This window comes from Pituophis catenifer, unplaced genomic scaffold, assembly GCF_029215685.1.
Source record: "Pituophis catenifer annectens isolate HBS135680 unplaced genomic scaffold, rPitCat1.0.hap2 SCAF_2, whole genome shotgun sequence".
Lineage (NCBI taxonomy): Eukaryota > Metazoa > Chordata > Lepidosauria > Squamata > Colubridae > Pituophis > Pituophis catenifer.
The window spans coordinates 189467840-189492865 of NW_027256882.1; the positions used below are offsets into that span (position 1 = coordinate 189467840).

Consider the following 25026-nt stretch of genomic DNA (forward strand, 5'->3'; position numbering starts at 1 on the left):
CAGCTTCTGAATAGAAAACACAATACAGTAGTAATTGTGCTTGGGCACACATTTTGAAAGTGAATGGATAAGAGATTGAAAAATAGTCTTACACATGTAATAACATATATGATGAGATGAACAGTGGGGATAGAATTTAAGAGCAAAGAAATCAATGCATTGGTCCAAACTTTTCTTTTAGATATCCAATTTGGAAACTAATTTTGATTTTGATTTTAAAGTGTTTTCACTGATTCATTAGATGTGCATAGTTTTATGATTCTTAGGTAATTTTGAGAGTTATGTATTAAAATGATATGTGACATTAATGTCACATTATTATTATTTTTATTGTTGTTGTTGCAATAGTACTTAGACTTATATACCACTCCATACTGCTTTACAGCATTCTCTGGGTGGTTCACAATATCAGCATATTGCCCCCAATAATTTAGGTCCTTGTTTTACCGACCTCGGAAGGATGGAAAGCTGACTCAATCTTAAACCCCATCACAATCGAACTTGAGACTGTGGGCAGAATTAACCTGTAATACTGCATTCTAACCACTGTGCCATCAAAGCTCCTGGTCATTTTTTTAAAAAAAACTCAGCTTCCTGCTTTAGACTCTATTTCCTTATTTCAACTTGTTCTTGAAAAAGTTTCATTGCTTTACTGTTATGGGCAAACACAAATATTACAGAACAAGGAAATTTAAAGTATTATTTCACTACAAGCCCTGGATGAATTGTATGATCCCTCTTTGAAAAATAGAAGAGTATATGGATTTGGGAATTTTCTATTAAGGATGCAATTGTTGCTTTTTGAAATCTCATCAAAAAGTGAAATCTGTATGTTTCAAATTCTTGTTGGGAGTTTGTGTAGTAAGATCGACATTTTTTTTTCCTCAAGGGAAAACAAGCCTCTTAGCCAGATAATTATTCTGAATGACACTTCAGTACATGATTACTAGATTTTGTTCAATCTCCAAAGGTGATACAAACCAAAAGGCAATGGATGTGATGGAAGCAAGGATGCTTTGTATGAGAACTGAAATGAATGGAAGACTATGAAGAATTAGTTTTAGCTATATTCCCTTTTCTTACCTTATGCCATATCTCTTTTGGCATAATATTTTCACACCTTTTTGTGATCTATACAATGTTCACTCTTAAACACATTACCCACATAGTATCTCTGCCCCAATACGAAATTCCAAGTGCAAATCAATCTACTGATTACAGACAAAGGGGATATTTGTAAAGAAACATACTTAATCTAGTATCCGCCAGATCTTTTAGAATATACCGTATTTTTCGGAGTATACGATGTACCGGAGTATAAGACGCAGCGTAGTTTTTGGGGAGGAAAATGGGGGGGGTGTGGACGACTGCCTACCAGGTATTCATCTGGCTAGCGTCCTTAGTCTGGTCAACTTCAGCACATTAGTTTGCTGGTTTTTATCCTCTGCTTGGAGATAAAAATCAGCTTCTAAAGCACAACTGATCTTTGGAGAAAGAAGCAATGAGAAAAGCAGGCAAACCACAGAGATCACTTCACTCACTAGCGCCTCATTAGGGCTGAAAAAAAGCTTCAAAAAAGCTACATTCGGAGTATAAGATGCACCCAAATTTTCAGCCTCTTTTAGGAGGGAAAAAAGTGTGTGTTATAGTCCGAAAAATACGGTAAGTCTTATCATCTCTAACTATGACAATTTTTAGTTTGCTTTTCTTTATTTTGGGGGAAACGATTAATATAGCATTCACTAATAAACTAGCAGAAATTATTCTCATATATCTCCTCATGCTCTATAATTAAAATTGAAGCAGCCAATATAATTTCAAGCATTATCAGGGAGTTATTTTTCTTTGGAAATTTGAGATGAGTCATGAGATGTTTGCATAAATGTTGAAAAATGTAAACGTTACTTCTATTCCCAAACATCTAATTTTACACTAGGAAGAGAATTTTAACTGACTGCTCCTTGGAGTCTAATAACTTGGTGTAAACTTTTCAGTTCTAATTTTCTATTTCCCCGGCAATTAACCTGGTGATATGGAAAAAAAATTATATACATACCCGTACTCCTGAGGTGAAATGTCCTGTTCCTGACGAGTCCTAAGGATGATAATGCAGTGAAATAATCCAAACAGGGGGAGTCAATCCAAAAGAATAGTCCAGCAAGGAAAAATATATCCAATATTATAAGAAATCCAAAGTGATGGGGAAATATTAAATGTTTAATACAATTAGAAATTTTAAACATCAGCAGCAAGTCCAAACTCAAAAAATTAATAAGAATAATTTTGCAAAGCTGAGGCATAATATAGAAACATTTTATTTTAATGCATGTTCCAATGCCAGTGATTTTACTAAAAAGTAACAAAAATATGAAATCAAATGTCTGTATAAAAGTAAAATTATATTGAATTTTCAAAACTAAGCTATAGATCTCCTCCCTATCTTGGAGAGAGATAGACACAGGAAGGAGCATGAGACATGCAATCATGCACAGACTCATTTATTCCTGTTTATCCTAAAAGCACAACTGAAAAGTGTTCTCATATAACACTTCTAAGAGAGAGAATCATTAAGTTTCTCATTTCTAAGATGACCACTTTAAATGTCTATAAACTACACCAGGCCACCGCGGATTATTCTTCATCTTGGATTGACTTCCCCGCCAATGGATTTTTTAGCATTTAGATTTTTAGCTGATATTTCATTAGGATGCTTCAGGAACTGGACATGACACTTCAGGAGTGATGGTAGGATCTAACTTACTTTCCCCTTTATTGTGGTTTCCTCCCTTATGCCCTCAGTCATTTATAAGTACAGGGGATTTATGTTTTTCTTTTTTAAGAGCAACTGATGATGACAGGAAGACACTCTTTAACTGCATTCTTTAACTCTTCTCACCCCAATCTGTCCTGATGCTTTATTCACCCACTAAGAACTACTTAACCACATACAAACAAACAACATTAAAAGCAAGGGACTGTCACAGTTACAGGTCAAACAGTCAATAATACAGTTTGCCAACACTTAAGCACAATGGGGCTACCAAAACAAGGGATGTTTTCAGCATTCTATTGTGCATAGGTGTCAAAGGACATCTTGTAAAGTTCACTGTTAGCTGTGAACTGCCCTCACTATTATGTTTTGAAGAGAATTGTTACTGTTTTTCATGTAGTTTTCAGTGAGGGAATTGCTTGCATAAATAATCCGCGGATTAGTTTTTAGTCTGCGGACTAAAACTTAGCACTTGGGTCTAAAAGCCGGCCCGTCGCAATGATATCTATTGAAATCTGAAACAATCTTGACCAAGGAAAGGAGAAGCTGACAACACAAAGAATAATGCAAGTGGGCAGACTAACCTTTAGTATGCAGACTAAATACGGCCAAGTAAATGCACAGGAAAGCCACAAGCAGAAAACTAAAATTAAAGTGACACATGTGAATGCTGACTAGAACTATATGATTTCAATTATATATTGCAAATTATATTTTACTATAATCACGGATAGTATTTTAATTAATTTGTTCAGTTTACTTATTAATTTAGTATGTTAAATTACATAAAATGCCGTGCTGGAAAAAAAACCTATCATGAATATAGCCATGTAATATACCTCTGTTGAAAGTGCCAACTTTCTCCAGGATACGCCATTTCATTTTCCTCTGCAGCAACCTAGGAATTACCATTTTGTAGCCCCTAAACATGTTCAATTTGCATTGCACTGTTATGGAGAGGAGAGTTCTATCCCTCCTCACTTATGTTCCATTTCTGCCTAGTTATTCTCATTCCCATATTGATATCTTTATATATTTAGTACATTAAACCTAGTACTGTTTTAGGAATTTTTTTGCCCACCATTTCTTTTAGCTAAAAATTCTTTTTATAGTTAAGATTTGATAGTATTGGTAGCATCTTTTTATTTTATGGAAAATTGTGTCTTGGCAATATGTTTATAAAATCACAATAAGGTTTTCAACCAGAAATAATGGTTACTTCAATTTATTTCAAAAAATCTGACATAATAATAGTCCATTAAAATTTAGGAATTATATTCATGATTTTATTTGGACATGATTTAGCACTGTAAAATATCTTGGAGGCAAAATATTAGTGAGCATCAATAAGATTTTTAAAAGTGACACATTTTCCAAGTTCAATATAAATTTCTACATCTTTGTCCCACATGCTCTACCACCTACAGTTAAGGACACAACACATTGGAGAACAAGTACTACAGAATTTTACTTGGATGTAATAGAAATATTGTATTCAGCAATAACGCTGCACAGGTGTTTTTTTCAGTGAAACAGGACTTCCGGAACTGCTCATTAAAGGCATAGAACTCAAAAGTTGTTCTCTGAAACACTGCTGGAAAATCCTATAGCTGCTGCTCTGTGCTGCTGTAGTGGTGAAATGTAGCTAACTGAGACTATTAATGAGGCTACAATATGATGCTGAGAAATATTGCTTTTTTGGACAGACGTGGCCTATTCAAGTGCAATATGAAAGAAAACAGCAGCTATATACCTCAACATAGTCATCTTAACATAAAAGAGAAAAAGGAGAGAGGCAATGAATCAAGTCAAGAAATAAAACACAATGCTACATATATTCTGCATGAATCCAACCCTACTCACAATGTTCTGATCATGGAACTATATTGCATTCTATATTGAGAATTCTAACTTTCATTTATAAAATGGTGACATTTTTAAACCATGAGTTCCAAAAGCGCCAAAACAAGATTAGCTAAAAGAATTTCTCTTGTCTTAAAAAAAGTTTTATTTGGGGGGGGGGGTGAGGGGGGCAGTCAATAAAATGAATTTTTTTAGCAAGGACATGTGGAAAAAGTACTAGTGATACTACACAAGCCAAAATGAGAATTTTAAAGATTTTTTTCCTGAAACAAATGCAACTACTGAATACTTATAAAAAACTATATATGCTTGATTTTCAGGGAATAGCTTCATAAAGTTATTGGCAGCCCAATCCTAAATTCATTTATCCTGCCATTAGTATATGACATCATTTACTTTATTTATTAATTAATTAGTGTTGACATACATTTTAAGTCTTTTCAGGCAATCATAGCTCAGATTCTATAGTTTTTTCTTTAAGCTACTGTATATTTTAATATGTACGCATATAATGAACAAGGTACTGAATTTTAAATCAATGAAGTAAAATAACAGAAAATCAGTTATTACAAATTCTTGAATTGACTACTTGTTGATATAAATACACTTGCAAACGCTTTAAAACTAATTTGGCTCATTTATTTTGATTTTTTTCCTGGGTTTTTCCCATGGTATGTATTTGTTTTTCAGTTTGCTCTAACATAACTATTCACTATAATACATCAGAACAGAAGATTAATTCCTTCCATTGTAAGTTGAAACTCAAATCTCCAATAAAAAAGGAATACATTATTTATAGATTAATAAGTCTATACATAATACTTTTTCTTAACCATAACAAGCAAAGAAGAAAACTGTTGTGAATCAAGCTAAAACTCTGGTACAGCACAAAACATATTAAGGTCACTTCACTGGATCAAGAAACTAAGATACATAAGAATAAAATCTTACCACTAAATGCTTTCCATTGAGAAAACAAGTGTCAACAAACCTATGAGTGGTGGTGCAAAGAAAATAAATAAAATGCTACAGGTCCCATTTGTGGCCTGTTGATCAAAGCTTTTGAACACTATCCAAGTAGCATTTTTACTGCTATATAAACTATCCTTGTGAAATGGAAGGTCTTCACTTCTAGCTTGTCTCCAATCAGATGCCAATGAAATGGAGCCAAGAATAGCGACACAGTTTTTTTTTTTTTTTTTTTAAATGAAAATCCTGTTGCTTGCAGAATGATGAATCATCATGAGTATAACTGCCTTACCTGGGGAGAGCGAGCATCTGAGTATCAGCTGCTAAACCCTGCACTTTCCAGTGCACCTTGTAAAATTGCATTTCATTTTTTAAATAGTCATTAGTCTCTCATCACACCCTGTCAAATTTGTTCAGTTAATTAATTCAGTTTAGGCGCTGCCTTACTTCAACTGACTATCTAGACTGTTCATAACAAATTTACACGTGCACATACATATGTAAAGTAGACCTGCAATGCTGAGAGTTGATGTGTGATAACCATTTTAGACTTCACTTTATATTCTATGATGTACTCCCAGAGTTAGAAGTCATATAGCTTTTTGAAATGTAAATTAACTCCAACCAACCCACACACAAGCTAGCTAATTTGGGACATATTCATAAACTAGTTGAATATCCATGCTCCACTACGAAACTATGTGATCAGGCTTGATAAATTGACCCTTAAGAGTTTGAAAATTAATGAGTAGTTATGATTGGCCTCTCCTCTCCCCTTCTCTCCCTCAGGCTGGCCCCACAAAAGGCTCTCCTCTCCTCTCCCTCAGGCTGGCCCCATAGATCCTCTCCTCTTCTCTCCCTCAGGCTTGGCCCCATAGATCCTCTTCTATCCCCTTCTTTCCCTTAGACTTGCCCCATAGATCCTCGCCTATCCCCTTCTCTCCCTCAGCCTTGCCCCACAGAAACATCTCCTATCCTATCCCCTTCTCTCCCTCAGACTTTCTAGCCTCTTCTCTCCATGAGGCTTGCCCCATAGAAGCCTCTCCCCTTCTCTCCCTCAGGCTGGCCCTACAGAAGTCTCTCCTCTCCCCTTTTCTCCCTCAGCCTTGCCCCACAGAAACATCTTCTATCCTATCCCCTTCTCTCCCTCAGGTTTTCTATCCCCTTCTCTCCAGGAGGCTTGCCCCACAGAAGCCTGTCCTATGCTATCCCATTCTCTCCAGTTATTTTCAAGTTGGGAGGGGGAGTAGAACATCTAACTAATTAGCATCAGAGCATATTATAATAATATAGGAAATACTAATGCTCTGATGGTCATTTCAAAAAATCCTTTCTTAGTGAGCACCAAGAAGCCTAGAGGAACGTATGTAGCAAATTTCAAGTTTGTAGGCTTTACGGTTCTGGAGACTTCGTGATTAATGTGTGAGTTATTTTCGCTTTTATATATATAGTTACTGTCAGAGAACAAATAAAACCAAATAAAACTTCTAAAAGATCATCCTTTATGCCTCTGAACCTTCCTTTTGTTACATATTTTAGCATGGCAAGAACACAACCTCCAATTAGTAAAGTAAATATGCAACTACAGAACATAAAGAAAGGGCAGAACATGTCTGATAAATTATTTTTTAAAGTTTGCAAGTATATTTGTATTAGGCAAAGCACCTTCAAGAATTCATAACTGTTATCCATGCAATATTGCTTATTTTGGCTAAAGCTCCTTGCTATTATTGTGTAATGTAAATATTAATACAATACACAAATACATGTATCATTTATGATTGTATAGATTTCAAATATTAAAAAATATATAATTTTAAAAATTTAATATACTGTTGTTTATATTAATCCTTGCAAATGTTTGAATTTAAAATCTATAATTTTTCTCTAGGACCAAGCTCATTTTTGTTTCAGTTGTTCCTGGGAAAATATAATAGTGACAAATAGACTAGTATCCACTGCAAAAAGGAGCTGGTAAAGTACCATATTTTCCGGCGTACAAAACGACTGGGCGTATAAGACGACCCCCGACTTTTTTTGGGCTATACTCGCCGTATAAGACTACCCCTCTTCCAACGCACACCAAATAAAAATTAAAAAACATCAACTGGCTCACCCACAATGTAAAAGCAGCTGTGCTAGACCCAAAATGGCCCCTGCAACAAGCAGGAACCTCACATAGCCACAAAAAGCCCAAAAACCCAACTTTCACATTTTACACACACAAAATTCCACATACAGCTTTGTGAGATTTTGTATGTTTGTGTAGTTAGAGTGAAACACTACAGAAACACACTAAATTTCAGAAAGCTGCACAAATATTATTTTATTTCATTTTTATTTTTATATGAAAGCTAAATTTAAAACTTCCTAAACTTTAAATGGCTAGGTCTAAAAAAGAACAACTAAAAAAAACCCCAATTAACTCTTTTTTTAAAGCTCCCAAAGGGGAAAAACTTAACCAATAGAACAGGGGTCTCCAACCTTGGCAACTTTAAGACTTGTAGACTTCAACTCCCAGAATTCCTCAGCCAGCTTTGTTTTGCTGGCTGAGGAATTCTGGGAGTTGAAGTCCACAACTCCCTGCCTACTTGATTGCAGGCAGGGAGTGGCTTGCTGATGGAATGGATTGCAGGCAAGCGAAGCAAGGCAAGCATTGCGACTAGCAGCTAAGGTAAGCAAGCTGGAAGGGGAAAACTTTTTTCCTTTTACATGGCTCTGGCGATCCCAGCTGAGTTGCCTGATTAGCAGGCAACTCAGCTGGGATGGTCAGAGCTTGGCTCGTCAGAGCCATTTAAGACTCATCAGAGCCTTTCGGGCTGGTCTGCCTGGTTACAGGAGAACAACACCCAGCGTATAAGACGACCCCTGACTTTTGAGAAGATTTTCATGTGTTAAAAAGTCGTTTTATATGCCAGAAAATACGGTATTAAAAGGTACAACTGGACTTCATAGGAGTAAAGTAATTTTACTTTGTTAATATTTGGATTTAATTTTATAAATGTGTGTATATATATATATATATATTTAAATTTGCATATGTATGTATGTGTGTGTGTGCTTTATATATTCCAATTGTAGGGATTTTTTAAAATTGAATTTCTTCCATCTTCCCAAGTCAGATAAAGTTACAGTGTTACAAAAAGACTCTGTGTGTTACAGGACCTGGCCTTCCTTTTTAACATTTTTAAACCCAAAAGTCATCTTCTTTACAACCTTCAAGATAAGGTTCACCAGACACTCCAATACAGTCCTTAATTCAATTTACCCTATCATTTCCCAAACATACCAACATTTTTGCATTAGTAAAGGTAAAGGTTCCCCTCGCACATATGTGCTAGTCGCTCCCGACTCTAGGGGATGGTGCTCATCTTTGTTTCAAAGCTGAAGAGCCAGCGCTGTCCGAAGACGTCTCCATGGTCATGTGGCCGGCATGACTAAATGCCAAAGGCGCAGGGAATGTTGTTACCTTCCCACCAAAGATGGTCCCTATTTTTCTACTTGCAACTGCTTTCGAACTGCTAGGTTGGCAGAAGCTGGGACAAGTAATGGGAGCTCATCCCTTTGCGCGGCACTAGGGATTCGAACCGCTGAAATGCCGACCTTTCAATCGACAAGCTCAGCGTCTTAGCCACTGAGCCACCACGTCCCGCATATTTTGCATTATCCCATATAAAAAGCTCTATCATCATTTTTATGCATATTTTCCATCTCCAAGCTGTATAATCTTGAATGCTTAGTGGATATAAGCATTTCAGGTGATGTGCATTTGTGTAATGAGGGAGGGTGTGTCCTAAGGAGATCAACACCTTATATCAAGGTGTGCATAATCATTAGGCAGCTTCTTTTCCTCAGGAAAAATGGGCCAAAAGAAAGTTAAAAATGGTATAAAGTCTTTAGAGGGATGTAACACTCTTGAAATTGCTAAGATATTGGGGCGTGATCACAGAACCATCAAACAGTTCATTGCAAATAGTCAACAGGTTTCGCAAGAAACGTGTTGAAAAAAAGACGCACCTAAACTGCCAAAGATTTGAGAAGAATCAAATGTGAAGCTACCAGGAACCCATTATCCTCCAGTGCTGTCATATTCCAGAACTGCAACCTACCTGGAGTGCCCAGAAGTACAAGATGTTCGGTGCTCAGAGACATGGCCAAGGTAAGGAAGGCTAAAACCCAACCACCACTGAATAGGACATATAAGTTGAAATGGCAAGATTGGGCCAAGGAATATTTGAAGACAGATTTTTCAAAAGTTTTATGGTCTGATGAGAGTGACTTTGGACAGATCAGATGAATGGGCCCATGGGTGGATCAGTAACAGGCACAGAGATCCACTTCAACTCAGACACCAGCTAGGTGGAGGTGGGATACTGGTATGGGCTGGTTTTATTAAAGATGAGTTAGTTGGACCTTTTCAGGTTGAAGATGGACTCAAAATCAACTCCCAAACCTACTGCCAGTTTTTAGAAGACACTTTCTTCAAGCAGTGGTACAGAAAAGAGTCTGCATCTTTCAAGAAGACCATTATTTTTATGCAGGACAATGCTCCATCGCATGCATTAAAGTACTCCACTGCGTGGCTAGCCAGTAAAGGCATTAAAGATGACAGAGTAATGACCTGGCCCCCTTCTTCACTCTATTGACAATTTGTGGGCCTTTCTTAAACAAGAGATTTATGGTGAAGGAAAGGAGCATACATCTCTGAATAGTGTCTGGGAGGCTGTGCTTGCTGCTGCACAAAAAGTCAACAGATTAAGAAACTGACAGACTCCATGAATGGAAGACCTATGACTGCTATTAAAAAGAAGGGTGGCTATATTGGTCACTGATTTATTTATTTTTTTTGAAATGTCAGAAATGTTTATTTGTACATTTTAAGTTGTTTGTTTATTATTCTCACTTTAACATTTATGCAAATAAATGAGTGAGCTGGGCAAATTTTCATTTTTCATTTAGTTGCATTCTAATTCTGCATATTAATACTTGCCCAATAATTGTACACACATAGATATTCTCCTAAGAAAGCCAAAACCTTACTTTTACTTTCTTAAATATTCAGGTTTAAGGTTTATTAATGTTTTGGATTGACCAAGAACACTGTACTTGTTCAATAATAAAATTAATCCTCCAAAATATAATTTGCCTAATAATTGTGCACATGGTGTATGTATGAATTAAGAATGTTGATTTCTTTTCCTTTCTTTTCCAATCACTAAAAATCAATTAATAAAAGGTGCATGAATGTGTTTCAGTTCAGACTGGCTATGATGTCGTGCCTTAGGCTTCTGATGTCTCAAAATAATCTAATGGTTATATTAAAAAGATTTATCATTTTAAGATCTCAGGTGCAGACAATGAGGTAATTAGTATCATCATCAAGATCCAGTCTAATATAAAACAAATAATAAAATTTAAATTTCTTTATTCCTAAAAGTCAGTAAGAAAGAGACTCAAACTGACAAATGTTAGATCACTGGCAGGATCCTTTTGGGGTTCAGAAATATTGCTTCCAAACTGTTAGATCAACAAAATAAGCTCTTCTATTAATGTTCTATCTGTTCCTTTCAACAGACTACACACCACAGAGCTTGACTGAGGTTCAGCAACACTACTGTCCACATTGATCATTGAAATAGAAATAAAATGAGCAAGAATGAACTTTCACAGCTAATGGCTGCAGTGTTTTTTCACCTAGTTGATTGTTCTCATATCATCCTATAGCTTCAACAATCTTTACACTATATCCCTTGCCAGAAAGTAAACTTTGGTACAATTGCAAGGTGTCCTCAAACTGCAAATATGAGTCTATAATTAGAGTAAAAGCTACTGTGAAACTGCAAACTTCACCTATGAGAAAGAACCCCCTGTGAAAGGGAGGGCCTGGCCAGCTTTTTCAACAAGCGAAAAACAAACTTCAAAAAGATTAGTTTCTCATTCTTGTAAAAAAGAACAGTCTAATTTAACTGATATATGGAAGAAAGAAAACTCTGTATTATGCTTTTGACTGGAGATAAAACTGGTAAGTTGCATGGACATGTGAATAGTTATGTTTTTTTATTGTTCACCTGTAAATTTTTGTAAACCTTTAGGCCATAATTGTACTCTAAAATACATGTTTAGCCTCTGAGAAGTATAGGGAGTGTGGCTGAAATCTTCAATGTTTTCATTTTTTAGGAAGAGTTTGGGAACATTAAGGAACAAAAATGGGCTTAAAATTGTAACTTTATTATTTTTGCAAAATCTCAGTGAAAACATCAAATAGCACTGAAGTGGATTTTCAAAAACCAAGATAGAAGTGGAGTGTGACCACAGTCTGTGGATTGGCCATCTCCATTCCATTTTGATTGCCACTTAATATATTTTAGCTTCACTGGACCCTTATTTTATTTGGAGGCCAGAAAGTGTGCCTTCTGGTTCCCTTCTACCTATTTTTTTCCCCCAAATTGTGCTATCTCGGTAAAAATTTCTTTCTTGCTGTTACTGTTTCAGTCACAATCTGTTTGGCACTCTTTTCACACAGAAGAAACAATGCTGTTCAAAAAAGACCTACTCTAAAAGCCTTTTTTAAATCACTTAAGCAAAAGGCATTTTCTATGCAGAAGAATTCTGTTTCCCTCTTCTTCAATATGTATGGCAGCATTGCCATTGGTAATTCTCATAAAATCTTCAAAATAACTTGTGTAGAAATATGGAGAATTGCAGATGAGAAGAAAAATCTGCACGTTTCAGTCATATCAACAAAATTATTATTCTGAATATAGATAATTAGATTAGCAATTTGTAGGACTATTACATGATATAGTGTGATGGTTCAGTTTATTACTTGTGAAAATAAACACACAGACCTCAGTGTTGAATATGCCCCGCCACACATATACACACAACCATTTCAAAGAGACTCACCTTAGTCCATGGATGTGCTTTAATCTGAGGAAATTTAAATTCAGTATAGTTTGGATTCATTTCTCTAATTTGTTCTCTTGTGGGAGTTCCAAGGACCTGGAAAATAAAAAAAAAAGTTGAACTATTAAACATTTCTTCAAGAAAGGGATCACTACCCTTAACATACAGTAAATTTCCTGCAAAAAAATACAATACAGCATGGTATGCATTTTAGATTCCATGAGCCATTTTAGAAATTTTAGATTTCTTGAGCCTGTGTGCAATATCAGAATTTTTTGAGGCAAAACAAAAGGAAAAAACTGGTTTTCAAAATAAATCAAGCCAACTAACCAACCAAAAAAAAATATTACAGTAATCTTAAATCATAGCCATGTTCAGACTTGTACAGTACTGATTAATTTTTAAGTTGCCTTTTGTGGATTCACAGACTTGGATTTTGTGACTACAGAGCCTGTTCAAAAACCTTTATTGCTTACGGATTTCCTAACAGAAATCCTTCCATTACCCATATCACGTATGATAAGGAAAAAGGCAGAGAAAATGTCCAGTCCCAAGTGGCATGTGATAGAAAGGAAATATCTGGATGAAAGGCACTTTATCCCAATAAAAGTTAAGGAACTGCTGATCCTGATGCGCTCCATATAACTCTCCCTCTTGGCAAGCTAATATAATGGCTATTGAAAGTGTGGTATTTGCAAAGATGAATGTGAGCATTAGCCACAACCAAAGCTTTGACAATCAAATAGGATCATAAAAAATTAAGTTGGGACTAGTAACAATGTAGGTGACTAAAAAGGACCAAATATTTTATAAAATGTTGAATTAGAAAAACAGAGAGAAAGCTACAAAATGCATCTTTATGAAAGTTACGGTGCCAAAACTTCATGAACCTGAAACTCAAGAGAGGTCAAAATGCTTGGTTTTTAGTTTTGAAAGGACTGAATTTAGCTGAGTATTTAACTTAAATACTAAATTTAGCAGAGTAATAGTTTTAGAGGGCTTCTGACAGATTATAGGAACCCCATCTCCTTTACTCCTAAAGAAAAATAAGATTGCATCCTCCAAAGAAGATCTAGGCCAGTAATGGTGAACCTTTTCAGCACTGTGCCCAAACCGGAATGTGCACCAAAAACCCAAACACCAGCTGGCTGGTGCGCATCCACATGCCAGCCACCTGGTCTTTTGGTTTCTGGTGTGTGCATGCTGCTGGCCAGCTGATCTTCGGGTTTCTGGCGCTCTGGCACGTGCGAAGACCAGCTGGCCAGCGCGCATGCCCACGCCAGAAACCAGAAAAGCAGCTGGCGACAGTGCGCGTGCCCACAGAGAAGGCTCTGCATGCCACCTCTGGCACATGTGGATTCACCATCACGGATTTAGGCATTATATCTGCCTCTGATTGAGGAATATCATGTAAACCAGTTTTAATAGTGTAGCAACCCATGGCTATTATGGTGACCACTAGATAAGCAAGAGGCATATTTGCAAAGACTATTTTCAGCAGAGGGGGATCAGTAGAAGACCATGCAGAAACCAAGACAATGTTGCCTGGAACCTGGATATCTACCGTATTTTTCGGAGTATACGACACACCTACCTTTTTTGTTTTGTTTTGTTTTATAAAAAGTTTTTTTTTTTTTTAGACAAACACACATACAAACATACAATGTATTTTCTTTGAACAGAGTATTTGGCCGGTTCACAAATTTAAACAGTGTTTAGTCATTTCAATTAAATTTACAATTTCTATATTTCCTTTTTGCCATATTTATTCCTCATCTATTTTTTTAAAAAACCAATATTACCCTTTATCCTCATCTCTAATCTTAATCAAATTCAATTTTTCCCTTCTATTCTATATTATACCCCTTCCCATTGTCATCTATTTTTATATCCATCCTCACATTGGTTAATTATGTAATATTACAATTGTTTAATACAAATTCAACATTTTAATATAAATCAATTAGTTATATAACTATCTTTTTTGTATATTAATCAATATGAACATGAATATTCCAATTATTTCCATGCAATCCAATTTCTTACAAATCAATTAATTATATTTACCAATAATAATAAACCAAATAATTTTCCCCATATATTCCTCCAAACCACAATTTAACCATTTCTGCTTTCAACACAATAGTTGAACAATAATATCTCAATTATTACAATTCCCTAGTTAAATAGAGCTTTCCCTTTATGTTACTCATTTTCACATCTTAAACTCTCCCAATAACCCAAATAGTTTTGCCCATATAATCCTCCAAATCACAACTTAATCATTTCTACTTTCATTGCAATATATAATTAAAAATATTTCAATCGTTACAATTTCCCTAATTAAATTTAAAAATGTTCTAGCTGTTATCCAAGCTACAACTTAATCCTTTTTACTTTCACCATAATATACCATTAAAGGTATCTCAATTATTACAATTTATACTTATTCATATTTCTAAAAAAAATAAAAAAATAAAAACTTATCATTATCTAGATTTCAAAAATACAAAGACAAATATTCCAATTATTCATTTCATTTTTACAAATGATTTCCCATTTATTTCTTACTACTATTCATATTTCAATTCTAAATATGTATAACATCTTTCTCTTTTATTTTTTTTTTCTTTTTCTCCCTTCCCATTTTTATTTTTGCCTTTTTCTTTCTCCTTTTTTTCTTTTATGTTTTAAAATCTTGAACTCTCCTCTTTTGCCCTAAATTGCCCATTGTTTGCACCTACCTTTTTTGGTGAGGAAAAAGAAGAAAAAGAAATCTCCCTCTGCCTCTGCCTAATTTTGCGACATTGCAGCAAACAGCCTGCTTTACTTTCATTTTCGTTTTCAGCATAGCTTGATTAGCACAAGGGGAAAAAAAATCTGCTCCAGCAATTTACCCCTTTGCGGCAAGCAGCAGAACCCTGCACAAAACAGTTGAGAGCAAATCAGTTGAGAGTCGGGAGGCCGATCTAATCAACTTGTGCTAATTAGGCTGTGCTGAAGCTGAAAGGAGCTGTTTTTTCTTGCTGTTTGCTTGCAAGGAGGTAACTGCTGCGAGGCACAGGCCAAAGGGTGGGGGCCATGAGAACCGGGAGCAACCCACCACTGTTTCTGAATATATAATCAGGATTAAAAACATAGTTAAAAACAGCAATATTCCTGTGAGGTTGGAATTGTAACTAATAAAATTAGTAGTCTGAAGAAACATCTAAGTTTTCATCAACTTCCTAAAAGTCAGAAGGGAAAGGGCAGATTACACTTTGGATAAATGCAATCAGGAGATATATAGAAGCCTGCCCTGCCAGAACCTATAGGGAGGGACAGGGAATAAAATGATCTCAGAGATACCAGGCTCTGAACATGAACAAATTTAAAGATAATAAGCAACATTTGAATTTGTTTATAAAATGTATATGCCACCTATGCCACCCAAGAGCACAGACAGGAAGAGGGTAGACTTTTGTCTCTCACTCAATCAGCCACCTCCAGCATAGCATGCCCCCATCAGGACCCCAAGCCATCTGACAGTACCAGGTTTTAAGGTCCTTCCAGAATTCCAGAAGGGTAGAGGCAGATTTCATCTCTGGAAGCAAGATATTCCAGAGCGTATGGGGCCCCAGCAGAGAAGGTAATTCCTCTTGGCCCCACTAGCTGAAATTCCTGATCCAATTAAGTCTGAAGAAAGCCTCTTCTACTGGTGTGAATGAGGCGGGCCTAACCAAGATTTTCTATTGGACCCAAAAGCAAACTGGCAACCATTGCAGCTCTTTTAACAGCAGTTAAACAGCAGTGTTAAAGCAGTGTTAAAAGAGCCTCCAGAACTGCCCACATTGCTGCGCTCTGTACCAGTTGTAGTTTCTGAATACTTTTCAAAAGTAGCCCCATGTAGACCGCATTGCAGTATTCCAACCAAGCGATGATGGGGTATGAGTGACTGAGTGCTGGGCTTCACAATCCAGGAAAGGATTGTATACAACACAAAGTTGCATGAAAATTCTGCTAAGGAGGATTGCCACCTGTTCTTCAAGCAGGAATCATGAATCCACAATTGCACCCAGAAGCCAAATAGCAAGCAGTACAATTCTTGGAATAAATATATTTCATGGATACTTCGCGAGGAGCACTCATCATCACATGAGCTACCATATTCTAGATCAGCTACAGCTTCTAAATACATTTCTAGGGCAACACCATGTTCCATAGTATAATAGTCCAACCAAAGCGACCAAGGCATAGAAGACAGTGAGTTAATCCCTTCTGTTCCAGTAAATGGTTCAATTAGTGCACTATACTGAGCTGAGCAAATACTCTCTTAGCCATAGCTGGTTCCTGCTACTTGAATAGGAGCTGTGGGGATATAAAAGGACCCCAAATTGTGAACTGACTCAATCTGGTAGAGTGCTGCCTCATACAGAGTTAATGATGTTTTAACTCTTCGGAAGCAGACAGACTTCAAACACAAACATGTTTTCCCCTTGTAAATAATCTTCCTCACAATTATTTCTCTAAGATCATTGCTGATGTCTTTACTTTTTGGCATTGTGTTAACCCACACCTCAGTGCTGGAAATGACATGGTGTAATATGTCATGAGTTGTTATTCATTTGAAGTTGTAGCTATCTACTTTTAAGAATTGCTAAGGACCAGATGATTTTTTTATTATGTCCTGATACATAAAATCATAAAACTCAAACTTACTTTTTCACATAACTGTAAATTATTTTGCATGAGATATAGGCCACAACATGCCTGTTTGACCTTTATTCTCGCTTATCAGCCAGAAAGCCCAACAGTTAAGGGGTGAGTGGGTAATTAAGTGTGGAATGAATTCCATTTGCTTAAAGGAAGCAGTTAAAATATTTTTAATTTTAAAAAATTCTCCCTGGATCCAGGTGAACTCTGTCAGTCTCAAATAGTTGAGACTGGAGAACTGGATAGAAATGGTCAACTAAAGTTGCCTCCAAAAAAAAGGAGAATCAACAACTGCAAAAAAGAGCTGTTGAGTAGACCAACTCTTTAGAACCTCCTCAAACAAGGAGAGGACAGAAGACTGCTCACATGTATTCTAAAGAGTTGTGAAGAACAGTCTCTGGGATGTTTTGAATACTGAAGACAACAGGAATAGCCATCTTGCTCACAACCACAAACAGCACCTTTCAAAGGACACTACCGTGTTTTCCCAAAAATAAGACCCTGTCTTATTTTCTTTTGATCCCTCAAAAAATGACTAGTGCTCCTTTAAGAGGGTGTCTTAATTTTTTTGAGATGCAGGAGGCAGCAAGTGCAGTCACCTCATGGCTGCTCGGCCCCTTAATCAGCTGAGCCTGCGAGGGCCGGGAGCTCCACACACACCCCCGCCTGTGCAAGACTCCATGCCATGCACAGGTGCACATCCAAACTACTCGCTCCGTGGCTTTGAAGCCTCCATCCTTGCAATCCTGCATAGGGAAGGCAGAGGTTTGCTCCAAAACTGCGGCAGAGCATTGCACTGGGAAGCCTCCATGGGTAAGATTGAGTTGTGTCTCTTGCTCCAGCAAGAGGGGTGCAGGCCGGAGGCTTGGCAGCCAGGAAAGGTGGGGTTTTGGGGTGCAAAGGAAGAAGGGGTGATCTCCCCCTCCCTCCTCTATCCTGTGCAGAGAGACAGAACTTCTGGCCCTCACTGGCTCTGCTGATCTGCGGGCTGCAATTAAGGTGCCGAGCAGCCATGGCCATGAGAAGGGAAGGGCTGTCTCCTGTGCTGGCCACGCCCACCCCCTTCACTAGGGCTTCTTTTTGGGGTAGGGCTTATATTAGGCCCACTCCAAAAATCAGGCTAGGACTTATTTTTGGGGTAGGTTGTATTTTTGAGGAAACACAGTACTTATGCTAATTTCATTTTCTAATGACATTTGGGAATTGTTTATTAATTATTTTTAAGTCATTAAAGACCTTTTGATTGACAAGTCTGAAAACGCTACGTTTCCTTCATGAAAGAGAATTTTAATCAATTTAAAGGTTACTTTTTCGTATATTTGTACCTGTACTAAAGAAAGTTGAAAGTTATTTTTTGTATATTTTTCTTTTTTCTCTCTTGTCACTTTTTAACTTTTTCTTTATTATTTGTTAATTTGTATTTTGTCTTTCTTTGAAACTTAATAAAGTTGGTTTAAAAAAATAATTTTAAAAATTTAAAAAGCTTGAAACAGCAAAAAGAGGAGTAAGACTTTGATCATAGATAGCCATAAACTTTGAAATCTAGATTAAGGACCCAGATAACTTTGAAATAAAATTTTGTAATTAATTATACAGAACCCTTCCCATTGGAAATAAATTTGTTTCGGCTTTTACAAGAGAAACATAAGCAATTTCTAACACTGGACACTAAAGAGAATTAAAGTTTGTAGTTTAATGGAGAAAAATACATAGTTAACAACTAATTAGCTGGGACCTATAAAATGGCCTAAGACATTTTAAATATTGAAGGAAACTTTTGAAAAAATGGAATCAGAAGTTAGTGTCCACAATGCCAATAGTGATGTTTGCCTATATGGACAGGCTGCATCTAATAGAGGTTTTGGAAGAAATGACAGATAAGGAACAATTTTATTAAACAAGGCAGAGATGGCATTGAAAATGAATCTACAAAAGACAGGTTACAAGAAGGACATGGAAAAAAAAAATCACACGGGACATACAAATCATAAATGGACTTTCTGCTGACACCAGGCCTGAAAAAATGATGTTTTATGGATTGTCTATAGATAAGATATGGGATAAAAAGATCATTGGTTGTAAATTAACTAAAAGCAGCTAAAGAGTTATAAAAATGTTTATACTTGATGTGATGAAGGTTGGAAGTAAGTTCTTTATATTTCTTTCTTTTCTTTCTTCTCTTGTAATTAAAATCCTTAATAAAAATTACACACACACGTGTGCACGCGTGCACGCGCACACACAAACAAAATCAAATAATCTGTTCCTGAAAATAGTGACAGAAAAAAATGGGTAGACTCACAGCTGCAGGTGCATTTCAAACTAATTTCAATTAGAATTTCCTTTAAGATATGGTGTCAGCCTCCGCCTTTATTGCTTTGGCTGCCATAAGAAACGGGTGGGAGAGAATTAGAGAGCGGGGGGGGGGGGGAGCGTGCTGGAGGATTTTTGAAGAAACGAAACCTAATCTCCGAAGTGGCTATCGGGTCAACTGTTATCGTGTTCCTGATTGATGACGATGCCAGACGTGCTTCCACCTGACCTCTGGGAGACCTTTGGATTGGGTGATTGATGATGGACAGTGGGAGGGGATGCTTTCTATATGCAACTTTCGCGCCTATTGCTTTAGTTTCAGCTTTTCCTTGGTAGCGTTCACTTCATTTTCTAGTAAAAGTTCATTACTCTATAAATAATGGAGTTTGGCTCATTCTTTCCTGGACTTCGAAGGAAGCACACCTGACATTTGGCATTGAGACTGCTTTGGCTGTCCTGGTGGATGATCTATGTCAGAAACTACATTGAAGGAGAGGAATAGAATACTATTTATTTTTCTGGATTTCAAAACTCAACCGCACGCCACTTATTGTTATTATAGGGTGTTTTGTGATATATGTCCCATGGTATCTCCCCACCCCCTTGTGTGTGTGTGTTTGTTTCACTATGGAAAGGTGTTCTGCATTTGGTCTGAATGATCACAGGATAGAGGAAGAGAGTCTTGATTTATATTTTTTAGGATAAACAAAAATGGCAAAGTTTTAACAGAGAGCTACTGTGGATGAGTGACTGCACTAAACCCATTTTGGAGAAGCTTAACAATGACTGTAAGAGTTCACTGTGTGGATATCCTCAAGGCACAAAGATAAGGGTTATTTATCTGAAGGGAGAATCTTCCCTATAGCATTAGCTGTAGAATTACAAAATGGTGAAGTTGCAGTTTCCCAGGCAGAGGGAACATATTCCAAAGTGGGGTGGGGAAGAGACAAGAGACAACACAATCCCAAGATGGATGGCAGAATGAGGAAGAGATTTAGGATAGTCATTCCCTAGAACCTCCCAGAATATAGCCTGTTAGAATAAGAGTAGTGTGTGTTTAATCTAGCAAGATTCTGTCTATATGGTGTGATCAAATAAAGTTGAAGTGCCTAAATGCAAAACCAATATGCTCAAGTGAAGGCTCTTAGCAGATAACAACACACTACGTTAATGTGGAGAGACATAAAACCTGGCCCATCTGCTTGTATCCCGGCTTCTACCAGAAACATGTACCAATAATGACTTATTTTTGGCCAACAACAAAGCCAAGAAGGTGGCTTCATTCTAGCAGTTTATAAAGTTTGATATAGACCAGTGATGGCCAACCCTTTCTGGACCAAGTGCCCAAAGCCCAAAGCCCCAAAATGCAATATGCATGTACCCCCCCTGCGCATGCACCCTGCCTCCGCACACACACACCCCTGTGCATGTGCACACGGCCCCTGCATGTGCCCTGCACATGTGTGACAGACCTGACAACCAGCTGGCCGGTGGGAGGCGCACGCAAAGCACGGCAGACCTGAACTGGGGCAACAGCTCATGTGCCCACAGAGAGGGCACTGTGTGCCACCTGTGGCACATGTGTCATAGGCTCGCCATCACGGATCTAGACAAAGAAGAACCGAACTTTAGCTGGAAAGGGCCAGAAGGCTAAAATGAGGTGCTTGGAGAAAGTGTGATCATGGGTGCTGTATCCAACATGGAGGGGCAAATATGCTAAATCAAATGGATAAATTCTCAAAACACTTGAATGATGAAACTTCAAAAGACTGTTCTGGTCATTGTAGCTGAAAACAAACTTGAGGAGATTAGTGGGCACTGCACCTAGTTATGTAAAGTAAGGACAAAAGAAAGGATCTCCAAATCTATTATCTCTAGAAGATTCCAAAGGTTCTGAGTAGGTACATAACCTCTTTACATGTGAATCACAAAGATCACACAAGAGAAACACTGCAAATATAAGTAAGAAATGTTAACTAGGTTAGAATAAATTTCTCCTTCTTTTAAGGAATTTTCAACTTTTACTTTTTGTTGATGTTTAATTGTTTTGTTTGCTTTTTTTGTTGGTTTTTTGGCTTGAGCAATCTTTTAGAATATGGAAAATTGTCTTCCCCATCTATGGAAAATCAGTTAAGACACCACAATTGGAGTTAGTTATCTCCAAAATATCTGCTCCTTATTTTAAAAGGTATCGCATTTAGTTTCAACTAGAAAGAAGACTTTAGAAAAGTTTTTGTTTTGTATTTTAAAATGATGTTCAGATAATAAAAAACCCTCTTACCTTAATTATTTCCACCAACTGATCCACACCACTATCTCCTGGGAAAATTGGCTGTCCTAATAATAATTCTGCCAACACACAACCTGCCGACCAAACATCTAGAGAGAGAGAGAAAAATAAAACATAGGGGACCAATTACAAGAATTGTATATCCAATATGGCTTTATCTATATCACAAACATAAACAAATTTATACACAAGGAAGATAGTATATATATAAATCAAATATTGTTTTTCACCTTTTAAGTTCATTCTGTTAGAGAAGGAATAAGCAATCTGGAGACCATGGGGCATATAGAGCATTCAGGGCCTTTATATTCCAATATTCTCATTTCTGCAATCAGTGTGTTGCTATTTAGTTAATTTCCAAATGTATGTCCTGCCTTTTCTTTATAAGCTCAGGATAATGGATCTAGAATTTTTTTCGCCCACCACCTTTGAGGGAGGCTGGGTTCACAAACAGTGCTGTCTTAAAGTCATCTCATGAGTATTCATAGCTAGATTTCAATATGGTTCTCCCCATTCCTAGTTCAATATCTTATATAACAGAACACAATAATAGAATAACAGAGTTGGAAGGGACCTTGGAGGTCTTCTAGTCCAAAACCCTGCACAGGCAGGAAGCGCTATACTATTTCAGACAAATGGTTGTTCAATCTCTCCTTAAGGCTTCCAGTGTTGGAGCATCCACAACGTCTGGAGGCAAGTCATTCCATTAATTGTTCTGTCAGGAAATTTCTCTCTTTAGTTCTAGGCTGCTTCTCTCCTTGATTAATTTCTTAATTTCTGTCCTGCCCTCAGGTGCTTTGGAAAATAAGATGATCCCCTCTTCATGTCAACCTTTTACATATTGGAAAACTGCTATCATGTCACCCCACTTCTTTTCATTAGATGATACATACCCAATTCCAACAACCGTTCTTTATATGTTTTAGCCTCCAGTCCCCTAATCATTTTTTTTTTGCTCTTCTCTGTACTTTCTAGAGTCTCGACATCTTTTTTACAATAGGGATGACCAAAACTGGATGCAGTATTCCAAATGTAGTCTTACCATGGCATTATACAGTGGTATTAACACTTCACATGATTTTGATTCTACCCTCTGTTAACGCAGCCTAGGACTGCGTTGGCTTTTTTACTGGCTGTTGGTAAAAATTTATTTCATATTTAATAGAGTGTACAAGATCTCTCTCACAATTACTACTATTGAGCCAGGTAGCAGCTATACTATACATGTGCATTTGATTTTTGTTGCCTAAATGCAGAAGCTTTTTTCACCATTGAATTTCATTTTGTTAGTTGGGCCCAATGTTCAAGTCTGTCAAGATCCTACTGTATCTTAAGCCTATCTTCTGAGTGTCGGCTATTCCTGTCAGCTTGGTATCATTTGCAAATTTGATAAGTTCCCCATCTATCCTCTCATATAAATTATTGATGAAGATATTGAAGAATACTGGGCCTACGACAGAGCCTTGGAGTACCCCACTGCATACTTCCTTCCATATATATGTAGTTCCATTGAGGACTACATGTTGAGTGCAGTTGGTCAGCCAATTACAAATCCATCTGGTTGTAATACTATCTAACCCATATTTTTCTATATTATTAAGTAATAGGTTGTGGTCTACTTTACCAAATGCCTTACTAAAGTCCAAGTAAATTATAGCCACAGCATTTCTCTGGTCCATCAATTTTGTCATGCACATCATCTAGCCCACCACTGGGTGTCACACAACTGCTAACTAATTTACAGAGAAATTTACAAGCAGAACACTGCTTTCTCCCTAAAAATTGATTTCAGTGTGTGTCATTTATATTTTACAGAATAAGAACATGAAGATTAGTAACTTTTTGCTAACTATATCCTCCACAGATTTGCTCCTCTTTTAAAACGTGGTGGCCATTAATATATTTGGCAGCAGAACGTTGCAAAGTTAAACTAGAAGATTTTCACTGCATAAGCTAACACAGTTCTCTGTGTACAACAGTTTAGCGTGTATTTAAATAAACATTTTTAAGTATTGTGCCTTTTTACTGTCATGGAATCTCCCCATATTTAATTTCAATGAATTGTCAGGAGTTCTAATATTTTGAGATGGAAAAAAACCCATTCAAATACACTTTTTTCATGCTATACATACTTATAAATTCCTCTCGAATTTAAGAAGGCATAAATCTAGCATTTTCTTGTAGCTTAGCTGCTTCAGCACATCATTCCTATAGTTCTCTCTGCCTTAAAATATAATGGCTAGAATGATATATTCAAGCACAATCACAACACAACTGAGGAATCAGCAATCTTTTCAGGTAGTAGGTATCCTAATGGGAGTTTTTAGGTGTTGAGAAGAAATGAAACAATTTTAAAGTAATCAAAACATCAAATATTTCATGCAATCTTATCTAAAATGTATCATTCTGGGAGGTCAGTAACATCAAAGAAGTTTTATGTGGCATATTGCTAATCCCCATATGATATCAGCCATGTTCAGAAAGTGAAAAGATAATGAAGAAAAATTAATTCTGGAAACATTTATTTATACCGCCTTTGTTTACAAATAACTGTTTACAAATTATTGTTTACAAATTATTATTTACAAATAACTTGAGTTATCTGTTTACAAAATAACTCAAGGCAGCCAACTTAAAACCCTGTGAAGGGAGTTGGACTGAGAGAAAGCGACTGGCCCAAAGTCACCCAACTGGATTTCATGGCTTAGATGGGACTAGAATGTATGGTCTCCCACTTTCTACCTGATGCCTTAACAACTATTAGATTGCTTCTTCAATAAGAAGACTTTATGGCTGATGGGCCTTGTGGCAATAGTAAGTATGGGAGCTTTTAGAAGCTTCAGCAAAAGAAGCAGTGACTGCAATAGTGATAATTTAGGAGTGGCTAGATCAGGTGTCAGCAATACATGGCTCCGGAGCCGCTTGTGGCTCTTTGGGCCCTCTGCTGTGGCTCTCTGTCCCATCACTGGCTGGCTCCTCCCCTCCCTGTCATTCCTCGCCTGGAAGGGCAATGGCAGGGGATGGAGAAGCGGCTGGGGCTGATTTTCTGGTGCCTCACTCTTGCTGGAGCTTCTTCCTGCCCTTGTTGGTGCGTGCCTCGGTTGCTTGGGGAAGACGCGCAACCTGCTCTCCGCCCCTAGACACTGGCCCACCCTGGCCGTGATTGACACTGGCCTCACTAACACGAGGGCTGGCAGGGTGGGAATGGAATCCGAGAGGACGC

At 37.1% G+C, this 25026-nt stretch overlaps 1 protein-coding gene across 4 annotated transcripts in view; it reads right to left on the reverse strand.

Moving 5' to 3' along the window:
• GSK3B (glycogen synthase kinase 3 beta) overlaps window positions 1-25026 on the reverse strand; it is a 168002-nt gene that overhangs the window by 25330 nt on the left and 117646 nt on the right. For 3 of the 4 annotated variants that reach the window (XR_011600062.1, XM_070938374.1, XM_070938372.1), the window contains 3 exons: window positions 21795-21892; window positions 12509-12604; window positions 2057-2095 (listed from right to left, as the gene is read on the reverse strand). Coding sequence is in view for 3 of the 4 variants with exons in the window: in XM_070938374.1 (XP_070794475.1) it covers window positions 2057-2095; window positions 12509-12604; window positions 21795-21892 (233 nt within the window). In the remaining variant the exon portion in view is untranslated. The remainder of the gene's footprint in view (window positions 1-2056; window positions 2096-12508; window positions 12605-21794; window positions 21893-25026) is intronic. The other variant, XM_070938373.1, reaches the window with a different exon arrangement.